At 58.3% G+C, this 13511-nt stretch overlaps 7 protein-coding genes across 7 annotated transcripts in view; 1 reads left to right on the top strand and 6 right to left on the bottom strand.

Moving 5' to 3' along the window:
- Positions 1-1477: 1477 nt before the first annotated feature.
- GUITHDRAFT_115066 (hypothetical protein) lies at positions 1478-1807 on the bottom strand (the record flags this gene model as incomplete). The annotated part of the gene is made up of 1 exon (XM_005825659.1): positions 1478-1807. The coding sequence occupies one exon, from the start codon at positions 1805-1807 to the stop codon at positions 1478-1480; it is 330 nt and encodes a 109-aa protein (XP_005825716.1).
- A 1658-nt stretch (positions 1808-3465) lies between these two features.
- On the bottom strand, positions 3466-3795 carry GUITHDRAFT_115065 (hypothetical protein; the record flags this gene model as incomplete). The annotated part of the gene is made up of 1 exon (XM_005825658.1): positions 3466-3795. One exon carries the CDS (start codon positions 3793-3795, stop codon positions 3466-3468), a length of 330 nt encoding a protein of 109 aa, XP_005825715.1.
- Positions 3796-5434: 1639 nt separating this feature from the next.
- Positions 5435-5764, bottom strand: GUITHDRAFT_115064 (hypothetical protein; the record flags this gene model as incomplete). Its single annotated transcript, XM_005825657.1, has 1 exon — positions 5435-5764. The coding sequence occupies one exon, from the start codon at positions 5762-5764 to the stop codon at positions 5435-5437; it is 330 nt and encodes a 109-aa protein (XP_005825714.1).
- A 1685-nt stretch (positions 5765-7449) lies between these two features.
- On the bottom strand, positions 7450-7779 carry GUITHDRAFT_115063 (hypothetical protein; the record flags this gene model as incomplete). Its single annotated transcript, XM_005825656.1, has 1 exon — positions 7450-7779. One exon carries the CDS (start codon positions 7777-7779, stop codon positions 7450-7452), a length of 330 nt encoding a protein of 109 aa, XP_005825713.1.
- Positions 7780-9452: 1673 nt separating this feature from the next.
- Positions 9453-9782, bottom strand: GUITHDRAFT_115062 (hypothetical protein; the record flags this gene model as incomplete). The annotated part of the gene is made up of 1 exon (XM_005825655.1): positions 9453-9782. The coding sequence occupies one exon, from the start codon at positions 9780-9782 to the stop codon at positions 9453-9455; it is 330 nt and encodes a 109-aa protein (XP_005825712.1).
- A 1320-nt stretch (positions 9783-11102) lies between these two features.
- GUITHDRAFT_165109 (hypothetical protein) lies at positions 11103-12709 on the bottom strand (the record flags this gene model as incomplete). Its single annotated transcript, XM_005825654.1, has 7 exons — positions 11103-11366; positions 11410-11541; positions 11593-11691; positions 11736-12104; positions 12159-12314; positions 12412-12531; positions 12629-12709. 7 exons carry the CDS (start codon positions 12707-12709, stop codon positions 11223-11225), a joined length of 1101 nt encoding a protein of 366 aa, XP_005825711.1. The 3' UTR covers positions 11103-11222.
- Positions 12710-13344: 635 nt separating this feature from the next.
- The window catches only part of GUITHDRAFT_115060 (hypothetical protein), a gene marked incomplete at both ends in the record, with an annotated part of 3009 nt that continues 2842 nt past the window's right edge, over positions 13345-13511 (top strand). The window contains one exon of the mRNA XM_005825653.1: positions 13345-13367. Coding sequence (XP_005825710.1) covers positions 13345-13367 — 23 coding nt within the window. The remainder of the gene's footprint in view (positions 13368-13511) is intronic.

Raw genomic sequence — 13511 nt, 5'->3', positions numbered from 1 at the left:
ACCCGCGGGTCACGCGGGGGAGGCACGTCGGGGAGTGCTGGGACGGGAGACATGCGAACGCCCATGGGAAGGGGTTGCTGACAATCAAACGCAAGCAAATCAGACCGCTTGGCACCTTGGCATGTCTACTCCGACTGAATCTCGCACCCTTTCGATGGGACGGCCATGACCTCTTCGTTGTCGAAGCATGACTTCACTCTGACTAGGTACGTGACTATATGAGTTGACACCACCCACCCTGTCGATCTCCTCCGCGACATGGAGGAATCCGGTACAGTAGAGGCACCCCTACCCCCTCACCTTCCACTGGGCAAAGAACGCATCCTCTCACTTTGAACCTCGTGGCTTTATCAGGACGGGATGGTAGAGAGACTGCAACCCAACCCCCCGCCTCTCTCCCCAGCACGAGTCAGTCTCCTTGTGCTTCACCTCCCCGTCCAGCAGCCGGCCGACACTCAAAGCATCTTCCCTGTCAAGCTACTCCCCCACGAGTGAAGAGCAGCGATGAACCTCGAGATAGACCAACAACCCGGCTTCCCTGACCTCTCCTTGGCAAGCTTCGACGAGCATGCTGATAGAGCAGATGCTTCATCTTTCCGGGACGTGTCCAGGAGGGTCCAAGCAGAGATCAAGTATCAAGATAGAGCGAGCCACTCCAAAGCGATCCTTCCGCTATCCGAGCAAGGCCGACGGGAGCTTTACGGCTGCCCGTCAAGAAGCAAACAACTGGAGGCGCTTGTGCATTCAATCAGATTGATTGAAGACAAAGACCGACCTGAGGTCATCTCAGCGACTGGCGAAGGCCTAGTCTTGTAGACTCGAAAGACACTCATGTAGATTAGAACAAACATTAACGCAATAAAAACGTATAATCGTGGAGATGCTCGAAGCGATATCCTGCCCGGCCAGTTTCTGGCAGAGAGCAGCTCTACACGTAGTCTACACTGCTAGTCTACATCGAGAGAGACACAATGACAGGCTCTCAAGCAAAAGTCTCTCTCATCAACTCTCAACATGTGATGATGCTTGACGATCTATCACATGATGATTGCAACACATACATACAGATCCAACCATACACGCCTTGGAGTGCAATCCTGTCATGCGAAGGAGGTAGGCGAGACCTCATCTCGCTCAGCAAGCTCCAGCACCAACAGCATGCAAGCACCTCCTACCCAACACCACGATGCACCCATGACAGTGGGTGTTATGATGCAAGATTCGCCCCCCTCCTCCTGTCCTGATCCCCATCTTCCAGCACCTACAAGCCTCCTCGCCAGTGCCGACTCCCTCGTCTCATCTCTTATCTGCTTCTTCTTCCGACTCTCCGCTCCCCGCTCTTGCTCCTCTCTTCTCTTGCTCCTCCTCTCTTCCTCCCCTTCCCCCGCTGACTCCGCCAGGACGCGCGAGGCGACTGAGGTCATGTGGTGCGGTTTATTACTCTACATGGCTGCCTAGTGTACATGGCGACGCCTGCCTAGACGACGCCGACGCGCCTGACCCTGAAGGTCTGGTTGAAGTGCGGCTGCTGCAGCCTCCGCCTGTCGAAGCCGCCATGGCTCCTCGCCCGCTCGGCGTCCGGGCGGGGGGCCGACGGGAGCCGGAGACAAGAGCCCAGAGCGTCGGGGGAGTCGATGCCGTCGTCTTGCAGGAGCCAGGCGACCCCCTGCGCGAGAGCGCCGGCCAGCCCCGCCAGCATGCCCACCGCCAGCACAAGGTAGACGCGAAGCAGCGGGGCCGTCTGGGGCGGGAGGGGAGGGACGAGGGGGACGAGGGAGGCTTGCCAGTCGTGGGAGGAGGAGGACATGACGGGGCGAGGGCTCAGGAGAGGGCGGGGGGTACTGGGAGGAGGACGAGAGGGGAGGGGGGCAGGCGCGGAGGATGGAGCGGGAGGCGGAGCGAAGGCTCTTGTAAGGGGCAACGAGGTCACCCGCGGGTCACGCGGGGGAGGCACGTCGGGGAGTGCTAGGACGGGAGACATGCGAACGCACATGGGAAGGGGTTGCTGACTAGGTCACGCTGTCGTCTTGACGATCAATCGCATCGAGTCGAAGAGCTCGATGACCGGGGAGGTCACGGATGCAAGAAAATCAGACCGCTTGGCACCTTGGCATGTCTACTCCGACTGAATCTCGCACCGTATCGATGGGACGGCCATGACCTCTTCGTTGTCGAAGCATGACTTCACTCGACTAGGTACGTGACTATATGAGTTGACACCACCCACCCTGTCGATCTCCTCCGCGACATGGAGGAATCCGGTACAGTAGAGGCACCCCTACCCCCTCACCTTCCACTGGGCAAAGAACGCATCCTCTCACTTTGAACCTCGTGGCTTTATCAGGACGGGATGAGAAGAGAGACTGCAACCCAACCCCCCGCCTCGCTCCCCAGCACGAGTCAGTCTCCTTGTGCTTCACCTCCCCGTCCAGCAGCCGGCCGACACTCAAAGCATCCTCCCTGTCAAGCTACTCCCCCAAGAGTGAAGAGCAGCGATGAACCTCGAGGTAGACCATCAACCCAGCTTCCCTGACCTCTCCTTGGCAAGCTTCGTCGAGCATGCTGATAGAGCAGATGCTTCATCTTTCCGGGACGTGTCCAGGAGGGTCCAAGCAGAGATCAAGTATCAAGATAGAGCGAGCCACTCCAAAGCGATCCTTCCGCTATCCGAGCAAGGCCGACGGGAGCTTTACGGCTGCCCGTCAAGAAGCAAACAACTGGAGGCGCTTGTGCATTCAATCAGATTGATTGAAGACAAAGACCGACCTGAGGTCATCTCAGCGACTGGCGAAGGCCTAGTCTTGTAGACTCGAAAGACACTCATGTAGATTAGAACAAACATTAACGCAATAAAAACGTATAATCGTGGAGATGCTCGAAGCGATATCCTGCCCGGCCAGTTTCTGGCAGAGAGAGCTCTACACGTAGTCTACAGTGCTAGTCTACATCGAGAGAGACACAATGACCGGCTCTCAAGCAAAAGTCTCTCTCATCAACTCTCAACATGTGATGATGCTTGACGATCTATCACATGATGATTGCAGCACATGCATACAGATCCAACCATACACGCCTTGAAGTGCAATCCTGTCATGCGAAGGAGGTAGGCGAGACCTCATCTCGCTCAGCAAGCTCCAGCACCAACAGCATGCAAGCACCTCCTGCCCAACACCACGATGCACCCATGACAGTGGGTGTGATGATGCAAGATTCGCCCCTCTCCTCCTGTCCTGATCCCCATCTTCCAGCACCTACAAGCCTCCTCGCCAGTGCCGACTCCCTCCTCGTCTCTTTCCTCCTTCTTCTTTCGACTCTCCGCTCCCCGCTCTTGCCCCTCCCTTCTCTTGCTCCTCCTCTCTTCCTCCCCTTCCCTCGCTGACTCCGCCAGGACGCGCGAGGCGACTGTGGTCGTGTGGTGCGGTTTATTACTCTACATGGCTGCCTGGTGTACATGGCGACGCCTGCCTAGACGACGCCGACGCGCCTGACCCTGAAGGTCTGGTTGAAGTGCGGCTGCTGCAGCCTCCGCCTGTCGAAGCCGCCATGGCTCCTCGCCCGCTCGGCGTCCGGGCGGGGGGCCGACAGGAGCCGGAGACAAGAGCCCAGAGCGTCGGGGGAGTCGATGCCGTCGTCTTGCAGGAGCCAGGCGACCCCCCGGACCACAGCGCCGGCCAGCCCCACCAGCATGCCCACCGCCAGCACGAGGTAGACGCGAAGCAGCGGGGCCGTCAGGGGCGGGAGGGGAGGGACGAGGGGGACGAGGGGGGCTTGCCAGTCGTGGGAGGAGGAGGACATGACGGGGCGAGGGCTCAGGAGAGGGCGGGGGCTACTGGGAGGAGGACGAGAGGGTCAGGAAGAGGCAGGTGCGGAGGAGGGAGCGGGAGGCGGAGCGAAGGCTCTTGTAAGGGGCAACGAGGCCCCCCGCCGGTCACGCGGGTGAGGCACGTCGGGGAGTGCTTGGACGGGAGACTTGCGAACGCCCATGGGAAGGGGTTGCTGACTAGGTCACGCTGTCGTCTTGACGATCAATCGCATCGGATCGAAGAGCTCGATGACCGGGGAGAGATAATCAGATCGCTTGGCATCTTGGCATGTCTACTCCGACTGAATCTCGCACCCTTTCGATGGGACGGCCATGACCTCTTCGTTGTCGAAGCATGACTTCACTCGACTAGGTACGTGACTATATGAGTTGACACTACCCACCCTGTCGATCTCCTCCGCGACATGGAGGAATCCGGTACAGTAGAGGCACCCCTACCCCCTCACCTTCCACTGGGCAAAGAACGCATCCTCTCACTTTGAACCTCCTGGCATTATAAGGACGGGATGGTAGAGAGACTGCAACCCAACCCCCCGCCTCTCTCCCCAGCACGAGTCAGTCTCCTTGTGCTTCACCTCCCCGTCCAGCAGCCGGCCGACACTCAAAGCATCCTCCCTGTCAAGCTACTCCCCCAAGAGTGAAGAGCAGCGATGAACCTCGAGGTAGACCAACAACCCAGCTTCCCTGACCTCTCCTTGGCAAGCTTCGACGAGCATGCTGATAGAGCAGATGCTTCATCTTTCCGGGACGTGTCCAGGAGGGTCCAAGCAGAGATCAAGTATCAAGATAGAGCGAGCCACTCCAAAGCGATCCTTCCGCTATCCGAGGAAGGCCGACGGGAGCTTTACGGCTGCCCGTCAAGAAGCAAACAACTGGAGGCGCTTGTGCATTCAATCAGATTGATTGAAGACAAAGACCGACCTGAGGTCATCTCAGCGACTGGCGAAGGCCTAGTCTTGTAGACTCGAAAGACACTCATGTAGATTAGAACAAACATTAACGCAATGAAAACGTATAATCGTGGAGATGCTCGAAGCGATATCCTGCCCGGCCAGTTTCTGGCAGAGAGCAGCTCTACACGTAGTCTACACTGCTAGTCTACATCGAGAGAGACACAATGACAGGCTCTCAAGCAAAAGTCTCTCTCATCAACTCTCAACATGTGATGATGCTTGACGATCTATCACATGATGATTGCAACACATACATACAGATCCAACCACACACGCCTTGGAGTGCAATCCTGTGATGCGAAGGAGGTAGGCGAGACCTCATCTCGCTCAGCAAGCTCCAGCACCAACAGCATGCAAGCACATCCTACCCAAACAATGACAGTGAGTGTGATGATGCAAGATTCGCCCCCCTCCTCCTGTCCTGATCCCCATCTTCCAGCACCTACAAGCCTCCTCGCGCCAGTGCCGACTCCCTCCTCGTCTCTTTCCTCCTTCTTCTATTGACTCTCCGCCCCACGCTCTTGCTCCTTCTTCCTCTTCCTCTTCCTCTCTTCCTCCCCTTCCCCCGCTCACTCCGCCAGGACGCGCGAGGCGACTGAGGTCATGTGGTGCGGTTTATTACTCTACATGGCTGCCTAGTGTACATGGCGACGCCTGCCTAGACGACGCCGACGCGCCTGACCCTGAAGGTCTGGTTGAAGTGCGGCTGCTGCAGCCTCCGCCTGTCGAAGCCGCCATGGCTCCTCGCCCGCTCGGCGTCCGGGCGGGGGGCCGACGGGAGCCGGAGACAAGAGCCCAGAGCGTCGGGGGAGTCGATGCCGTCGTCTTGCAGGAGCCAGGCGACCCCCCGGACCACAGCGCCGGCCAGCCCCGCCAGCATGCCCACCGCCAGCACAAGGTAGACGCGAAGCAGCGGGGCCGTCTGGGGCGGGAGGGGAGGGACGAGGGGGACGAGGGAGGCTTGCCAGTCGTGGGAGGAGGAAGACATGACGGGGCGAGGGCTCAGGAGAGGGCGGGGGGTACTGGGTGGAGGACGAGAGGGGAGGGGGGCAGGTGTGGAGGAGGGAGGCGGAGCGAAGGCTCTTGTAAGGGGCAACGAGCCCCCCCGCCGGTCATGCGGGTGAGGCACGTCGGGGAGTGACTGAGAAACGCAAACGGATGGATGGGACTGAAGCAGGGGGACGGGCTTACGCATCGGATGGCGGGCAGGCGAAGGAGTTGCTGACAAGATCATGCCATGGTCATGCCTTCGACTGATCGAATAGAAGACCATGGAAGATCATTCGCATCGGATCGAAGAGCTCGATGACCGGGGAGGTCACGGATGCCGTTGAGGATTGCAGCGCCTCCCGGAAAGCAGCTCCCTTGGCTTCCTCGCACGTCAACGCCGACTCAAGATCGCATCGTATCGATGGGGCGGCCATGACCTTTACATTGTCGAAGCATGACTTTATTCCTACTCGGTACGTGACTCCATGAGTTGAAATCGATTACTCCACAACCTGTCGATCTAGGTAAAGAACGCATCCTCTCGCTGCTTTATCAGGACGGGATGAGAAGAGAGACTGCAACCCAACCCCCCGCCTCTCTCCCCAGCACGAGTCAGTCTCCTTGTGCTTCATCTCCCCGCCCAGCAGCCGGCCGACACTCAAAGCATCTTCCCTGTCAAGCTACTCCCCCAAGAGTGAAGAGCAGCGATGAACCTCGAGGTAGACCATCCACCCAGCTTCCCTGACCTCTCCTTGGCAAGCTTCGACGAGCATGCTGATGGAGCAGATGCTTCATCTTTCCGGGACGTGTCCAGGAGGGTCCAAGCAGAGATCAGGTATCAAGATAGAGCGAGCCACTCCAAAGCGATCCTTCCGCTATCCGAGCAAGGCCGACGGGAGCTTTACGGCTGCCCGTCAAGAAGCAAACAACTGGAGGCGCTTGTGCATTCAATCAGATTGATTGAAGACAAAGACCGACCTGAGGTCATCTCAGCGACTGGCGAAGGCCTAGTCTTGTAGACTCGAAAGACACTCATGTAGATTAGAGCAAACATTAACGCAATGAAAACATATAATCGTGGAGATGCTCGAAGCGATATCCTGCCCGGCCAGTTTCTGGCAGAGAGCAGCTCTACACGTAGTCTACACTGCTGCTAGTCTACATCGAGAGAGACACAATGACCGGCTCTCAAGCAAAAGTCTCTCTCATCAACTCTCAACATGTGATGATGCTTGACGATCTATCACATGATGATTGCAGCACATGCATACAGATCCAACCATACACGCCTTGGAGTGCAATCCTGTGATGCGAAGGAGGTAGGCGAGACCTCATCTCGCTCAGCAAGCTCCAGCACCAACAGCATGCAAGCACATCCTACCCAACACCACGATGCACCCATGACAGTGAGTGTGATGATGCAAGATTCGCCCCCCTCCTCCTGTCCTGATCCCCATCTTCCAGCACCTACAAGCCTCCTCGCGCCAGTGCCGACTCCCTCCTCGTCTCTTTCCTCCTTCTTCTATTGACTCTCCGCCCCACGCTCTTGCCCCTCCCTTCTCTTGCTCCTCCTCTCTTCCTCCCCTTCCCCCGCTGACTCCGCCAGGACGCGCGAGGCGACTGAGGTCATGTGGTGCGGTTTATTACTCTACATGGCTGCCTAGTGTACATGGCGACGCCTGCCTAGACGACGCCGACGCGCCTGACCCTGAAGGTCTGGTTGAAGTGCGGCTGCTGCAGCCTCCGCCTGTCGAAGCCGCCATGGCTCCTCGCCCGCTCGGCGTCCGGGCGGGGGGCCGACGGGAGCCGGAGACAAGAGTCCAGAGCGTCGGGGGAGTCGATGCCGTCGTCTTGCAGGAGCCAGGCGACTCCCTGCGCGAGAGCGCCGGCCAGCCCCGCCAGCATGCCCACCGCCAGCACAAGGTAGACGCGAAGCAGCGGGGCCGTCTGGGGCGGGAGGGGAGGGACGAGGGGGACGAGGGAGGCTTGCCAGTCGTGGGAGGAGGAAGACATGACGGGGCGAGGGCTCAGGAGAGGGCGGGGGGTACTGGGTGGAGGACGAGAGGGGAGGGGGGCAGGTGTGGAGGAGGGAGGCGGAGCGAAGGCTCTTGTAAGGGGCAACGAGCCCCCCCGCCGGTCATGCGGGTGAGGCACGTCGGGGAGTGACGCAGAAACGCAAAAGGATGGATGGGACTGAAGCAGGGGGACGGGCTTACGCATCGGATGGCGGGCAGGCGAAGGAGTTGCTGACAAGATCATGCCATGGTCATGCCTTCGACTGATCGAATAGAATCATTCGCATCGGATCGAAGAGCTCGATGACCGGGGAGGTCACGGATGCCGTTGAGGATTGCAGCGCCTCCCGGAAAGCAGCTCCCTTGGCTTCCTCGCACGTCAACGCCGACTCAAGATCGCATCGTATCGATGGGACGGCCATGACCTTTACATTGTCGAAGCATGACTTTATTCCTACTCGGTACGTGACTCCATGAGTTGAAATCGATTACTCCACAACCTGTCGATCTAGGTAAAGAACGCATCCTCTCGCTGCTTTATCAGGACGGGATGAGAAGAGAGACTGCAACCCAACCCCCCGCCTCTCTCCCCAGCACGAGTCAGTCTCCTTGTGCTTCATCTCCCCGCCCAGCAGCCGGCCGACACTCAAAGCATCTTCCCTGTCAAGCTACTCCCCCAAGAGTGAAGAGCAGCGATGAACCTCGAGGTAGACCATCCACCCAGCTTCCCTGACCTCTCCTTGGCAAGCTTCGACGAGCATGCTGATGGAGCAGATGCTTCATCTTTCCGGGACGTGTCCAGGAGGGTCCAAGCAGAGATCAGGTATCAAGATAGAGCGAGCCACTCCAAAGCGATCCTTCCGCTATCCGAGGAAGGCCGACGGGAGCTTTACGGCTGCCCGTCAAGAAGCAAACAACTGGAGGCGCTTGTGCATTCAATCAGATTGATTGAAGACAAAGACCGACCTGAGGTCATCTCAGCGACTGGCGAAGGCCTAGTCTTGTAGACTCGAAAGACACTCATGTAGATTAGAGCAAACATTAACGCAATGAAAACATATAATCGTGGAGATGCTCGAAGCGATATCCTGCCCGGCCAGTTTCTGGCAGAGAGCAGCTCTACACGTAGTCTACACTGCTGCTAGTCTACATCGAGAGAGACACAATGACCGGCTCTCAAGCAAAAGTCTCTCTCATCAACTCTCAACATGTGATGATGCTTGACGATCTATCACATGATGATTGCAGCACATGCATACAGATCCAACCATACACGCCTTGGAGTGCAATCCTGTGATGCGAAGGAGGTAGGCGAGACCTCATCTCGCTCAGCAAGCTCCAGCACCAACAGCATGCAAGCACATCCTACCCAACACCACGATGCACCCATGACAGTGAGTGTGATGATGCAAGATTCGCCCCCCTCCTCCTGTCCTGATCCCCATCTTCCAGCACCTACAAGCCTCCTCGCGCCAGTGCCGACTCCCTCCTCGTCTCTTTCCTCCTTCTTCTATTGACTCTCCGCCCCACGCTCTTGCCCCTCCCTTCTCTTGCTCCTCCTCTCTTCCTCCCCTTCCCCCGCTGACTCCGCCAGGACGCGCGAGGCGACTGAGGTCATGTGGTGCGGTTTATTACTCTACATGGCTGCCTAGTGTACATGGCGACGCCTGCCTAGACGACGCCGACGCGCCTGACCCTGAAGGTCTGGTTGAAGTGCGGCTGCTGCAGCCTCCGCCTGTCGAAGCCGCCATGGCTCCTCGCCCGCTCGGCGTCCGGGCGGGGGGCCGACGGGAGCCGGAGACAAGAGTCCAGAGCGTCGGGGGAGTCGATGCCGTCGTCTTGCAGGAGCCAGGCGACTCCCTGCGCGAGAGCGCCGGCCAGCCCCGCCAGCATGCCCACCGCCAGCACAAGGTAGACGCGAAGCAGCGGGGCCGTCTGGGGCGGGAGGGGAGGGACGAGGGGGACGAGGGAGGCTTGCCAGTCGTGGGAGGAGGAAGACATGACGGGGCGAGGGCTCAGGAGAGGGCGGGGGGTACTGGGAGGAGGACGAGAGGGGAGGGGGGCAGGTGCGGAGGATTGAGCGCGAGGCGGAGCGAAGGCTCTTGTAAGGGGCAACGAGGTGGAGGCAGGTCGGGAAGTGACTGAGAATCGCAACGGTTGGATGGGACTGAAGCAGGGGGACGGGCTTACGCATCGGATGGCGGGCAGGCGGAGGAGCTGCTGACAAGATCATGCCATGGTCATGCCTTCGACTGATCGAATAGAAGACCATGGAAGATCATTCGCATCGGATCGAAGAGCTCGATGACCGGGGAGGTCACGGATGCCGTTGAGGATTGCAGCGCCTCCCGGAAAGCAGCTCCCTTGGCTTCCTCGCACGTCAACGCCGACTCAAGATCGCATCGTATCGATGGGGCGGCCATGACCTTTACATTGTCGAAGCATGACTTTATTCCTACTCGGTACGTGACTCCATGAGTTGAAACCGATTACTACACAACCTGTCGATCTAGGCAAAGAACGCACCCTCTTGCTGCTTTATCAGGACGGGATGAGAAGAGATACTGCAACCCAACCCCCCGCCTCTCTCCCCAGCACGAGTCAGTCTCCTTGTGCTTCATCTCCCCGCCCAGCAGCCGGCCGACACTCAAAGCATCTTCCCTGTCAAGCTACTCCCCCAAGAGTGAAGAGCAGCGATGAACCTCGAGGTAGACCAACAACCCAGCTTCCCTGACCTCTCCTTGGCAAGCTTCGACGAGCATGCTGATAGAGCAGATGCTTCATCTTTCCGGGACGTGTCCAGGAGGGTCCAAGCAGAGATCAAGTATCAAGATAGAGCGAGCCACTCCAAAGCGATCCTTCCGCTATCCGAGGAAGGCCGACGGGAGCTTTACGGCTGCCCGTCAAGAAGCAAACAACTGGAGGCGCTTGTGCATTCAATCAGATTGATTGAAGACAAAGACCGACCTGAGGTCATCTCAGCGACTGGCGAAGGCCTAGTCTTGTAGACTCGAAAGACACTCATGTAGATTAGAGCAAACATTAACGCAATAAAAACGTATAATCGTGGAGATGCTCGAAGCGATATCCTGCCCGGCCACCTTCTGTCTCTTACAGCCAAGTTTGACTGATTGATACATTCCCGGTTCAGGTCCATGGTGTCAAAACACTATGAGACTTCCAAGTATTCGTACAACAATCAAAACTGCGGCTGTCAACAGTGATGCAGCTGTAGAATGCGGGAATCTTGCTCGAGTTGCAGTTGGCAGCTACATAGCAGCCTATCATCGAGTCTAGAGCCCAAACAAACTCACCCGTCTTACTCTCATCTATTCACTAAAGTTGACTCATCACCCTTCCTCGCTCCTCTCCTTCATTCTCTCAGCGTCGTCTCCTCTCCTCCTCCTCCCCTCTCCTCCTCCCCTCTCCTCCCTCGGCTGCTCACGCCTCCTTCTCCTCCATCTGAATGGTCTTGGTCGAGGCCGCGAGCGCGTCGGCCGCCTTTCCCTGCAGCTTGTGGGACATGTGCAGCAGGTGCATCGCCCTCAGCTGCTCCCTCTTCGCCTCCGTCTGCTTGTGCGTCACCTGCTGGGGGGTCACTGGACCCTCTCGCCTCCTTCTCCCTCACCGCAGCCTCCTCCTCCTTGAGCCGCTCCTGCACCTTCACGAGGTCTGACTTGGTCGCCGCCTCCTCTGCCAGCAGGGAGGGTCTTGACAGCTGCTTCTCCTCCTTGAGCAGGCGGTCCACCGCCGACTGCTCCTGCTTGAGGTCTCAGCGGAGGCTCAGAGGGCTCAGAGGACGACGAGTTACCTTGCTCGCACCGGCAACGTCCTGGTCCCTCAGCTTTCGGTCCACCGCCACGTCCCTCCGCTCCTTAGCAACCATCTGTTTCAGCATCGCCACGTACTCCTGCGCCCCGTAAGCTCCGACGTCAGTCGGGCAGGCGAGCAGACCTGGCCGAGACGAGCCTTGGAACGCGCGTCTAGCGCCTTCCTGGTGTCGACCGAGGACGCTCTCTTGAGCTTGTTGGCCTTCTGGAAGTCGTCGGCCGCCGTCTCCTCGGAGGCCTGGTCCTTGAACGAGGACTCCGACGACAGGCGCAGCTGCTGCGATCGCTTCAACGACTTCTCCGCCTCGTCCGCAAAGGTATCGGCCTGATGCAGCAGCCTTGCCACGTTCTTCTCCTGCGCCTGATGCCGCCGCTGGTCCCGGAGCAGGTCACTGCGAGTAGAGGCGAGGAGCTGCTTGGAGGCATCGAGCTTCTTCTGCCTCTCTTGCAGGACAGACTTTAGCTTCGCGATCTCCTTCTTGAGCACTTCCACCTGCCGCCATGTCATCCCGCCTCCTCCCCTGCTCAGCCGCATGTTCGCTCTCACGTGCAGCAGCTTCCTCTTGTCCTCCTTGATGTTCTCCTTATCCATCCTCATCTCCTCGCTCAGCGACGCCTCCTCCCTCGCCATCTGCCCCACCCAGTGCGTCGTGATCCCAACGTCCTTGAGCAGCTCCTCTGCCTTGTCGTAGTCGATGTTGGCCTGCAGCTCGTCAGTGATCTCCTCCTCCTCCTCCTCCTCCTCCTCCTCCTCCTCCTCCTCCTCCTCCTCCTCCTCCTCTTCCTGCTAGACCCAGCACCTGCTTCCTCAGCGCCCTTGCTCGCTCGTCCTCGATCTTTGCTTTCTTCTTCAGCTCGTTGGACGTCCTTTCTATCGCAAGCACCCTCCCTCGGTTCCCCTGCTCCAGCAGCACCAGCCCCTGCCATGCCATCTCTCGTCAGCGTGACAGGAGGAGCAGGACGGAAGACTCGCCTGCCCCAGGTCTTGCCTTGAACCCACTAGAGCGCATCCCCCACCAGCAGCACCAAGGCCGACAGCAGCGCGAGCATGCCACGACTGGATCTCTTGGATTCATCGGCAGCTGCCTGTTGGTACATCTTGTGTGTGTCGAGGAGGCGAGCAGTGCTAGTCTCGTCTGATTCCCTCAGACATCCTTAGTGACCCTGACGTCAACGTGTTTAGCATATTGACAGTCATCACGTACACGACAACAGCACAGTCAGAGGTAAATGCCTGCCTTCCCATCCTCATGATCAATCCAGACTGCCACGATTCTTGATAATCGCAAAAGATTCCTTCATGCACTTCTCTTGGCCTTGCCAATCCCCTTGTGATCAGAGTCGAGCAGAGCTGATCATACTCGACCTCGATCTCAATCTTTGTAATGCATTTCCCTCTCCTGCCCTTCTCTCTGCGTTGACCTGTTTCTCCCTCTCACTTCGACTCTGCCATCTTCTCTCCTCTCCTCTCCTCTCCTCTCCTCTCCTCTCCTCTCCTCCTCTCCCTTCTCCGTTTCTCGTCACTGTATTGTCACCATTCTGATTGCGTTCATCCAATTTTCGCTCTCGTCATCACCCCTACCCTACCCCTCATGTCAGGTACCTCCTATTGTCCTTTGAATCCATAGGATTATAGGGGGTACTGTGACTACCCTACCCTCCTTTGCGAAAGTCACGCATACCCCTACTTCTGGCCTAGGAGTACCCCCACCTTTCGAGTCCCGCGACTCTTCATGGCGACGACGATGGGAAACTGGTAAATGGCAGCTCAACAATCCCCGCCAGCACTCAGCTCCTGCTCCTGCTCCTGCTCCTCCTCCTGCTGCTGCTCCTCCTCCTGCTGCTGCTGCCCCTGCTCCTGCACCTGCTCCTGCTCCTGCTCCTGCTCCTGCTCCTCCTC

Source organism: Guillardia theta (genome assembly GCF_000315625.1).
Source record: "Guillardia theta CCMP2712 unplaced genomic scaffold GUITHscaffold_81, whole genome shotgun sequence".
NCBI lineage: Eukaryota > Cryptophyceae > Pyrenomonadales > Geminigeraceae > Guillardia > Guillardia theta.
The sequence above is the reverse complement of the archived record's forward strand: the minus strand, read 5'-3'. Positions and strand labels throughout refer to the sequence as shown.